At 41.5% G+C, this 10,698-nt stretch overlaps 1 protein-coding gene across 1 annotated transcript; it reads right to left on the bottom strand.

Moving 5' to 3' along the window:
• Positions 1-151: 151 nt before the first annotated feature.
• Positions 152-9,360, bottom strand: etaa1a (ETAA1 activator of ATR kinase a). Its single transcript, XM_050043733.1, has 6 exons — positions 9,071-9,360; positions 7,734-7,865; positions 7,382-7,452; positions 7,096-7,208; positions 4,608-6,049; positions 152-796 (listed from the first exon to the last, which is right to left on the bottom strand). Exons 1-6 carry the CDS (start codon positions 9,222-9,224, stop codon positions 690-692), a joined length of 2,019 nt encoding a protein of 672 aa, XP_049899690.1. The 5' UTR covers positions 9,225-9,360; the 3' UTR covers positions 152-689.
• Positions 9,361-10,698: the final 1,338 nt, after the last annotated feature.

Genomic DNA, 10,698 nt, shown 5'->3' with positions numbered 1-10,698 from the left:
AAAAGCTTGTTTAGTGGACTAACTTTGCACTTGAAGGTTGCCCGTTCACTTACGTTTTAACAGGTCTGACGCTACTATGCGCCCCGGCTGTATCTAGGCTAACGGCTAACATGCTAACTATTATTTTTATGTCACTAGTCACTTGAAACAAATTTAGGATGATAGGAGACAGGTTGAAATAAACCTGAAATTTCCCTTTAAAATTACACATGTTGCCGCCATTGCTTGGTGCTGTTTAAAAACGGAAAGGCTGTGTAAGAAAGGAACTTCGCAGCGGCTCTAAACTGCATCTCTGTGTAGAAAGGGCCACACACACACACACACACACACACTGCTAATCTCACTCTCAGAAAAAAAAAAAATTAGTGAATTTTACTAGAACGCTGAATTATTCCTTTAAAGACGTGACTTGATTTCAAAAACAAAAAACTTAAAAAAAAAGTCTGATAGAATATAAACAAGACATTAATCATATTACAGTACATGTACAGTTTAATTTTACAAGAGCATCAATTTATATAAGAAATGTTGGTCGAACTGATTCAGAGATTTAAATTCTCACATATGAGAAAGTCATCAGAAACCTACACTGGTGCCAACAAACAGCAGGTCTGAGCAGGTGGAGCTCTGACGGCAGGTTTCCTCGTCGTGCAGGTGAGGTGAGACAAGCTTGTTGTTATTCGTCTCCGTCAGGTGGGAGCTCGAAGGTTTTGGGCAGCCTGCAGTCTCTGACGTCTTCTCTCCATCGCCTGCTGCTTCTTCAGCTCGATCTCTGCTGCTGAACATTTACCCACAGCTGCAGAGAAAACACAGAAGATACAGACAGAGTCAATTTCATCACCAAACATCTGAGGACTGTTATTCCACAAAGACTATTAAACAAAAAATCTTTTTAAACTAAAACTATGATAAACGTTACAATAATTAATGAATAAAGACTAAATTATGTGAAATACAAGCGAATAGAAAGTCAGTTTAAAAAGGTACAGAGCCAGTTCCCTTAACTAACCTGGTAAAAAATGACTTGTAAGTGAGGTTGCAAAATTCCAGGAATAATCATGGTGGAAACTCTCCATGAGAGAACAAGAATACAAAATATAGGGTCTATGTGCCCCGGCTGTGGTCACCATGTCATATGCAGACAGAAACAAACCTTCACCAGATCTCAAAGACATAACTCTACACCCTTCTACTTGAAATGAAAAACAATCAACAGTAAAGTTAAGCTGAACTGTAATTAAAGGTACACTCTGCAGGATTGTTGGTTACGATTTATAAACACACTCAACAGTGAAAGTCAAAGCCAACCCCAGATTTGGCACGTCTCCTCACTATATTTGCATTTTTCGGCGCTGCGTCTCGTGGATACCTGCTGCTTACGGTCTACGTTTTTAGAAAGCCCCGACCACACCTGAGCGCTGTGGGGGTAAACGCTCATAAACATCCCAAACACAGAAGACAAGAGGAAAATAAGAAAATCTAGACAGAGGGCTGAGTCTCCTCGCTACGTTTACAAGCACGGAGACAGCTCGACTAGTCCATCTAACTGGCCTACTGTCCTTGTCCCAGTATACAAGCACGGGAGGGGAATCCATTTATTGAGCCAAGTATGTGCGACTCCTCTACGATAGGTGGAGATATGCCCCCTTTCAGCTTGTTAGTATTGGACCTTTTTCCTGTTGACCTATTACGTCACAGACCAAACAATGGACAAACAAGTTAGCTACGGTTAGCTAGCAGCTAACTGCTACCATGGTGGACAACTTTACAGCTCTGTACATTTGGTCCGTCCAAAAAGTCACGGCTCTGGATGTAGATTTCTCCATGTTGTTACCGGCTTCTTCTTCTCTTACACATTTAATGCTATTGGACTTCCGGGTCAAAGCCCGGGGCGGAAACTGTGGAGCATGCTCAGAGCGCCTCGGCCAGTTTGGGTCTGATTGACTGTATACATGCAGGAGGAATTCAACTCCCAGTCACATTCGTCAGACTAGAAATTTGACTTTGCACAGTTTCAATCGGACCAACACGTTTTTTAAAAGTCCAGTTTTAGTCGGACTAACACGATAAATCGATTTTCTCTAATGTCACGTAAATGTACGGCGTGAGAGTGGGTCATAAGTGATGACTTAGAGGGAAGGGCAGCGCCGTGCCTGTGCGGGCAAGCATGGCCTCCATGGTCAGCGTAGCAGCTTCAGTTGGACATAATGACGCGCTCTGCTGTCGGCATGCTGCGGCAGATATGTCGCGTCACATCTATGACCCATGCGTTTTTGTTACGGTTCTTCATGACCGGATGACTCGACATACATGACGGATATCCATAGGCTTGTCTTTAACTCCAAGAGTGTTACTTTATTACACACACTTGTAGCCAGCATTACATGCACTCCGCTAGACCGGGAACTAGACCCATAAACACTGTATTACTCCGCCTACACGTCACTAACATCATCATCACAGTATAAGTGCGCGGCACTATATACTACAGTTTTGGCCTTGGCTTTTTAGAAACATCCTGCAAAGTAGATCTTTAAATAAGCTGACTCATTTAATACTGTATTGAACTTTCATTGAACAACCACAACAACACAGCATTCCATGTTAGTCCCCTCCAAAATAAGAGACTTCCTCTCAGACCTCCACATCCTCTCCGTGGACTTCTTCCACGTCAGCCTCATTTTCACTATCCAAGCTAATTCATTTTTAACCGGATGCTTGCTAATGATCTGTACGTTTGATGAAGAGCGCAGCTGACTGCAGTGAATAGTGAAAAATGATTCAATTAAATAATCATAATTCTCCATTTTGTGTGTGTATATTTCCCCCAAATCAGTTCACTTTGAAACAGTACAATTTTATATTGAAATTGTGCAACACTTCCAGAATTCCAGCGCTTAACTTCCCTTGGATAATTTACGTGAATCTTCCAGAAATTTACCAGCCCTTGAACATCAACCTCAGTTTTTTTTTTTTTACTGTTTCTATTGTCTTCATGTTTCTTGTGGTGAAGCCAGAGACAGTTTCCCAAACTGTGGGCACCAAAGTTTCTACATTAACCACAGTGACAGTGCAACAATAAGCATTTCCACAGAGTGATATAGCGAGCTGTGACGCAGTGTGACTCAGGTGATGTAACAGAAACATCACAGTAAAAACAGCTGCTTACCTTCACGACATGCTGGAGCGTTGATGTTCGCTCAAAATGCAGTAAGAACCTGCTGCTCCTCATCTTAAACAGCTGCCTCGTCTCCTTTTATCATTCATCATTTATTTTAAACTGATACACCGAAAAAGGCTGAAGAAAAAATATCGATGTCTTCGAGTGAGGCTCGAGTTTTATTGAAGAAGTTAGCACTAACCTTAGTGGTCAATAACATTGTTCACACAGACTCAATGCACTAACACTGGTGACCATTTTGTTATTTTTCAATAACATGTTAGCTGTAAAATATCGTGTAAGTATGTCTTTAAAGAACTTACTGACCATCATAATAAATAATAAGCTTCAGTGGGAGTAAAAATTACTTCAAGAATCTCTTTAGATCTTGAAGTCAAGTTCAGACCAAATATATCAAATAACTGTAAGAGGTGTGTCATATCATCTCCTTCACGATAATACTGGTATATTTTTTCATATGAAAAATTCATATCATGATACTCGGGATATTTCAACTTGTTGACATGTCATACTGTTACCCACGGCAACAACAATCATGGCTGCCAGTGAAATTATTAGTGACTGGTGGTGCGGTGGTTCCAAAAAGAGGAGCAGCTTCAGTAGTGTGGAATAAAGTGTGGCGTCCTGAATGTTTGAACTCTGAACTCATTCAGCGGCTCCTCTGGCAGCAGCACAGCGTCTCTCCCTCTCCTCTCTGATTCTGTCACAAACCTTTGCTGATGGAAACCTACGTGAATAAACTCCATATATGTGACTGTCTCATAACAGCCTGTCACAGGTTACAGCCTGATGGTTAGAGGAGAAATGGCAGAGCATAAAGGTCCAGGTGGGAAAAAAAACAACTCAATCATTTAGGATTTTACTAAAAGAAGGAAATCAGCTGTTGATTTATATATATAGATCCCAGGGGACATTTTTCGTATTTGAATCTGAATCGCACTCTGAGTTACTATTGTTGTTCACAAACTGAAGAAATGAGAGATCATTTTTCTTCAGTTTTTACTTAATATTTGAAGCAAACTGTAAAAATATATCACTGATTTTGTTGCAGTTTATGTTCTTGAATTAATAATGAAATATTGATTTTACTCATTTGTCATATCGCAAAAATACCTTGAAATATTGTGGTATTATTTTATGGCCATGTCACCCGCCCCTACTGTGGTGAAATAGGCACCACTCCATTAAATCATATTTTTGTGGAAGAATGGTTAGGATTTGGAAGCTTAACATGATCTCACTGATTTTGCAAGATTTTGTTGTGTTAATTTATCCATTCACCAACTGTCAAACTGACTTGATGATGTGGTTGTTGTTGGGTCATCAGTGCAAGACCTCTCTGTCTCTGTCCGCCTGAATCTGCTGTGATATTAAAACATGTGTCTGAAGGAGGAGGGCGCTGTGCTCCGTGTGGACGTGCTCTTACCTGTGGTGGTCACGGTAGAAACTGGGTTGTTTGGCTTCTTGAAGGTGAACTGGTCTTTGTGGGAGTTTCCTTGCGGTGCTGACTGGACCCAGCTGCTCCCCTGCACACACGTTGAGCTGTTTGTGGATCCTGAAGTGTTTTTCGCTTGTGTGTGACCTCCAGCGACTTTATAGCCAAAACCACCAGCTGGTCTTCCTGAAGCATGTGGAAGACTTGTTGGCGTTTGTTTTTTGAATTGGAAAGTTTGCTGACTGGCTGGCTGTTGGTTCCTGTTGGACGGCTGCAGAGCCGCTCTCTGATTAGACTGGGTCTGTTTGGTGGAAACGTTCTCGGTGCTCTGGATCTGGTTCTCCAAATCTTCACACATTTCACACAGCAGGTCGTCATCAGCGAGATCGTCCCAAACTGGGTCGGACAAGAAGAATGAAGACAAGTCCTCATCCAGGAGGTCAGAGACGGCAGGCGTCTCGCTGCGGGATGAAACCACCGCAGGTTTAATTGGAAAGCTTTGAGTTGTTTTTGTAGCTGATGTGTGTGACGCAGCCGTGTTGTGTTTGGCAACAGAGGTCCTTTGATGAAACTGTGTGTCTGACTTCACTGTGTTTGTCTGCCAGTTACACTGAGAGCCCACCTCGACTAAAACACTCTTACCAGATGAAAACTTCTGCTGAGAGTCTTTTTCTGCTGTTTTTGAGTTGTAATCCTTCGAGTTTGTCCGTGTGTCCGCCTGGGTTTTTCCCACAAAAAAATTTGGATTAGACTCCAGTTTAAAAGTAGTTCTTGGTCTCACATTGTCCTTTTCCACTTTAGAAACAGCTGATTGGACATTTGCTGGACTTTGCCTTTGATATTTTATCTGACTGGGTGGTTTTTGGGTTGAACAGTGCTTTGGAGCAATGAAGCTCTGTGGATTTTGTGTCATCTCCAGCACTAAAGAGTCATTCAGCAAGTCATCGTTTTCCCAATCGTCCTCAAACTCGTCTTTTGCTGAAGCTCCTTTCGTGTTGGTCGTTGAAGCACCAGCAGTGGGACTGTGCGAGGAAGCAGACAGTTTCCCACAAGCTTCACTGGAAGAAGGTTTCACTTGTGACGGCTGAGCTGATGACACCTGACTCAGATTCCCGCTGACATGTTGGGTCGGTCCATCAAACAGGAAATCCAAATCGTCCTCCATATATTGATCCAGCTGGAGCTGCACGTCTGTCTCAGCTGCTGTCGCCGCCACCGCCACCGCCACCGCTGCTGGCTTCATAGCTGGGTGACTGTTTCCAGGAAGCGAAGGTGAAAAGTCATTTTGAGAACCATTCTCCCAATCCAGGATGTCTTCTGACAGGAGCTCCAGACTCTGCTGGTGCAAGTCCTCCGCTTCTTCTTCATCCTGATGAAACATGTTGAAGTCAAACTGTTTGGCCAGCTTCAGCAGGTCGTCCACTCCGTTTGGCCTGCAACAAAACAAAAGTACATGTTTACTGTGATGACGTCAAGATAATGTGACCACATGTCACAGATACAAACTTCCTTAAAGCTCCAGTGTGAAGGATTTAGGGGGATATATTAGCAGAAATGGAATAGAATATAATAAGTATATTTTCTTCAGTGCATTATCACCTGAAAATAAGAATTGCTGTGTTTTTGTTACCTGGGAATGAGACGTTTATATCTACATAGGGAGCAGATCCTCGTCTACAGAGATCACTATGCTGCACCATCATGTTTCCACAGTAGCCCACTGTAACACTGGCTCTAGTAGGGCCGTTCATGTTTTCACGTCGGCCACTGTAGTTAGCAGCTCCTCTGCACAAGCAGCGTCGAAAATATGCTGATTTTCTTTAAACATGAAACTGCTTTATACAGTGTTTTTACCGGTCTTAATCACTGGGTCCGTCTGGATCTGGATCACACGTCAGCAGGTGCTAGACACACAGCCTGTCTCCAACATGCCAACACCATTGGAAAAACAGTGATTTATAACTTGAAACTGCTTTTTTCAGTGTTTTAATTTGTTTAAATCACTGGGGCAGTTTGTTTTGGAGAGGAACAGACCTCTGCAGATAATTTAGCTCACGGTAAAAACCTCCTGGTGGTGGTGGTGGAATAGCAGCCTGTCTGAGATGTGGCAAACAGGGTACAAGAAGCCCTGATTTGTGATGGGAAACTGCTTTATTCAGTGTTTTTACCTGTTTAAATCACCTGGTCTATTTGTTTTTAACCTCTGTGGATAATTCAGCTCCTGGTAAAAACCTCCCGACACAACTGTAACAGGCAGACATTTCAGCTGGTAGCAATCTGCAATCCTCACTGCTTGATGCCACTAAATCTCCCTAAATCTTAAACACTGGACCTTTAAATGAGCTTATAGATTTCTAATGACAGGATAAAGATAAAAACCTGAGGCTCATTAATGGCCATGATGTCGTCACAGTTCACAGCTCTGTTTCATAAACATCACAGCAAACACATTGGTATTTGCTGCTTCTCCTGAACCTACCTCGGGGACTTCTTCTTGGGTTTGGGAACCTGAACGTCTGGCGTGCAGGGAATGGTGGCGCTGTCTCCAATCCACTGCTGTAAAGTCGGCTCTGCAACCTTCGGTCTGCCATGCTTCAGAGAGACAACAACACCACAGGAATATTAATACAGGATGTTTATTGGATCTGATTTGGCCGATCTGAGCTGTGATTCAGAGCACAGTCGTTAACAGTGGAAACACTGATGAATTGTTCACAAAGTAGGTTCAAGAATTCAAATGTGTGTCAGACAACAGCGTTACTGACTTTTGGAGCGATCCTGTTAACAATCTCTGAGATGTCCACAACTCCAGCACGCTGCTTCTTGCCTCTTTTACCTGAAAAGAAAAACAGAATCACCACACAGCTCAAATCAGCTTGTTTTGTTCAACCAGCAAGCCAAAACATTAACCTGCAACATTAATTATGCCAGAGATGTTAACTTTACAGTGACAGAAAACAAGATAAAATGGTCTGGGATCATCAAGTATTTGTCATTTTTGTTTCCCCAAAGACGACAGAAATCAAAATCACATTGTGGATTACTTGACTGTCCACACTTTCCAGCAGTAATTGAAATGATGAACCTTATTAGGACACTTGGGAGTCTAACGTTTACCGAGTCTGTTGGGTGAAGGAGAGGTGGCGTCCCAGATGATGTCCTGCTGAAAGTCGGAGTCATTCTGCGGAGACTCTCCACTGAAAACACTGACTGCTCTGGATCTTGGGATTCTGGTCGGAGTCTTGAAATCTGGAGGAGTGGGAACACAAATAACTGACTCAGAAACAGATTCTGATATGAATTTTTGTGGATTTTTTATAGACTTCCTAATATGAATTTTCAGCACATGCACTTTATAACTGTACGGGCATTGGTACAATAGAATTTCACTAACTATATAATGCTGTCCCCAGCTCAGCTACACTGTCAGCTCTGTCATTATCATGTCTTGTTGTTGTTATGCCATGCCTTATTCTCCTCTGTTATACTTCTAATTGCTTTGATGTCCTTCCCTTTCTCTCTTCTCTTTCTCTCCCTGAACACCTACCTGCCAATGGGACAAGGGATGGAAATTAGCTGCTTGGCTACAATCTCTTACATATTTACATTGATAATGTTCATTAATATGTTCTGTCCCATTTTTTAAAAATAAATAAATAAAATAAATAAATTCCCATACATTTACTGCTTAACCTATTTTGCTGCAGTTAACTTCTGTAAGTGTCTTTTTCTGCACTACAGGTTAGAGGTCAGAGGTCAGGGCTTGTGTCTTGCTAAAGGACACTTAAGTAGGGCAGACACTGCTTAGGCGTAATGATGAATAATAATAATATTGTGAATACACATAATATACATGTTCAGTTTTACTATAGAAAGACACAAACTGACTGCTTCATATGTTCTGTTAACTTGCAGTTAAAAAAGCATGAAAATTTAATGTAGTTTTGTTAATATGAAAAAAATGTACACAGGATTAAATTAATGAAGGTTTGATGGTGTAAATCTTTAGGTAAATTCCCTGTACACATAATCCAACAGGAGGTATTATATAACACTTAAATTTGATTCTACCCTTCATATCTCTCTGTTTTCAAATGCAGTCAGAGGCTTGTTTTGGTTGATCACGACGCAGGAAAAAGGGGCAAACAATTGATTTAACTTAGAATTTTACAGTCATAACAGCAACGTGGTAAGTTTGTTCTACGCCGAATTAAAGACTGAGAACTGTGGTTTGTAAAAATGTATTTAGTCTTGTTTTGTGATACAGGGTATTTCTTGTATATACAAGAAAACTTAAAAATGCGAGAAATCTGAACGTAGTTTGGTACAAGTGCAGCACAGCGGGACGTTGTGGGGCTTGTACCCGCCACAGCAGACACCAGCGACAGGCAACTATGAGAAACAACTTCAAACACCTACAGTAACACCAAACGAACATGAATACAGTCACTGACCCGGCTGCTGGCTCTTTGGAGGGTCGACCTGTGTCTGCTGAGTCTGCCTGAAGCTTCTCCTCAGTCGGTTTGGTTTTGTTGTGGCTGCCTGGTGCTGCAGCGGGGAGCCTGTCAGACCGCACGGAGGGTCCAACTTCCCGCGGCAAAGGTTCATGTTTACCGGCCGTTACCGGGCGATCAGTTGACGGTTTGTCGGTCGACAGACTGCCGTTAAATTGTACTTTATTTACAGTTTATTCTGATGTAAATGTGGCCTGTCGGCGGAGTTTTTGAACGTCCCGCCATCTTGTCGTTCCCAGGGTTCCTTTCGGAGGCGCGTTCACGAGCATCAAAGCTGCGCGGACATTACGCAATGACCTGTTTCTTGTTTTCTTTTCTTCGTGTCGGGGAATGTTTGAAGGTCTAAAGAAAAAAGGTGACAGTGACAATTTTCATAATGCTATCACAACTTTGTTTTTATTTATGTATAATTTAAAATACAGAAACATTACAGAAATAATACAGAGTGCAGGGAGAGCAAGAACACCGAGTGGCCTCATTTGGAGCCTTCACCCAAAAATGTTCAGACTTCACAATGTTATAGCGAACACAAAAAATTAAGACACAACTTTAATTCTAGAATCGTAAAATGTTTTCTTACATTTGTAAAAACTGCTGTGTCTGATAAACCCTCAAACTACTACTTGCAGGGTTGTGTTTTACCAAGCAGGATTACAGCCATGTTAAAGAAAAAACAACTTAAATAAATAAAGTCGTAAATTGACGAGAATAAAGTCATAATATTATGAGAATGAAGTCATAATAGCCTATAATGAGAATAAAGTCATTATCTTACGAGGATTAAAGTTGTAAATCTTCGAGAATAAAGTCATAAATCTACAAGAATAAAGTCGTAAATCTATGAGAATAAAGTCGTAAATCTTCAAGAATAAAATCGTAAATCTACAAGAATAAAGTCGAAATGTTTAAAGATTAAACTTGTAATTGTAGGAGGAAAAAGTCAGAGATTAAGACAATAAAGTCTGTAACATGGTATAAAAAGTGACAAAGTGTGTACAAACAGTGTTGGGAGTGACAGTAATATACGTGTTAGCGGTGCCAAAGTAATATAACTCGTTACCAACAAGGTTTCGGTGATTACATTTACAGCGTCACGTAACACTGCTCCAAGCAGCACTGTGATTCTTTTTATGTTTTTCTGTCATATTAACTTTTTGACTTTTTGACTGTAAGTCGTACACTTCCCTGTGTCCGTGGGGGGGGTGCTGCTGGACGGTGCAAACTTTCAACATGTCCCGCAACTGCATTTCAGACAGTAGACCTGGGTGCACTGTAGCGGAGAGAAAGCGGAAGGCTATAAATGCTGTTATGAAAATAAACCACACATAAACTACGGTGGAGGGCAACTACGCAGAGAAGAATAACTGAGGCCACGATGTAGTCATCATGGTAAGATACAAGATAAGCTGACTGGCTAGCTCACAATAATGTGTATGATGTTTATAACAGTACGCCTGCGCAAGCATGGAGGATGACATATGACACGCTGACTCTACTGTAGTCATAAGTCATCTTCCTGTTTTAGCAACAACCTTCTATTTCTCACTTTGAGCATAAAATTAGGTCAT

The sequence above is a fragment of the Epinephelus moara genome, chromosome 5 (assembly GCF_006386435.1).
Source record: "Epinephelus moara isolate mb chromosome 5, YSFRI_EMoa_1.0, whole genome shotgun sequence".
In the NCBI taxonomy this organism is placed as follows: domain Eukaryota; kingdom Metazoa; phylum Chordata; class Actinopteri; order Perciformes; family Serranidae; genus Epinephelus; species Epinephelus moara.
This window is presented reverse-complemented; position numbering and strand designations above follow the sequence as displayed.

Bases quoted from the DNA above. Each gene is read 5' to 3' on its own strand.
- etaa1a (XM_050043733.1), bottom strand. From the start codon at position 9,224: ATGAACCTTTGCCGCGGGAAGTTGGACCCTCCGTGCGGTCTGACAGGC. The intron at 7,453-7,733 runs GTAAACGTTAGA...TTTTCTTTTCAG, and splicing joins TCCTTCACCCAACAGACTCG to GTAAAAGAGGCAAGAAGCAG. The intron at 6,050-7,095 runs GTAGGTTCAGGA...GTTTTGTTGCAG, and splicing joins CCCAAGAAGAAGTCCCCGAG to GCCAAACGGAGTGGACGACC.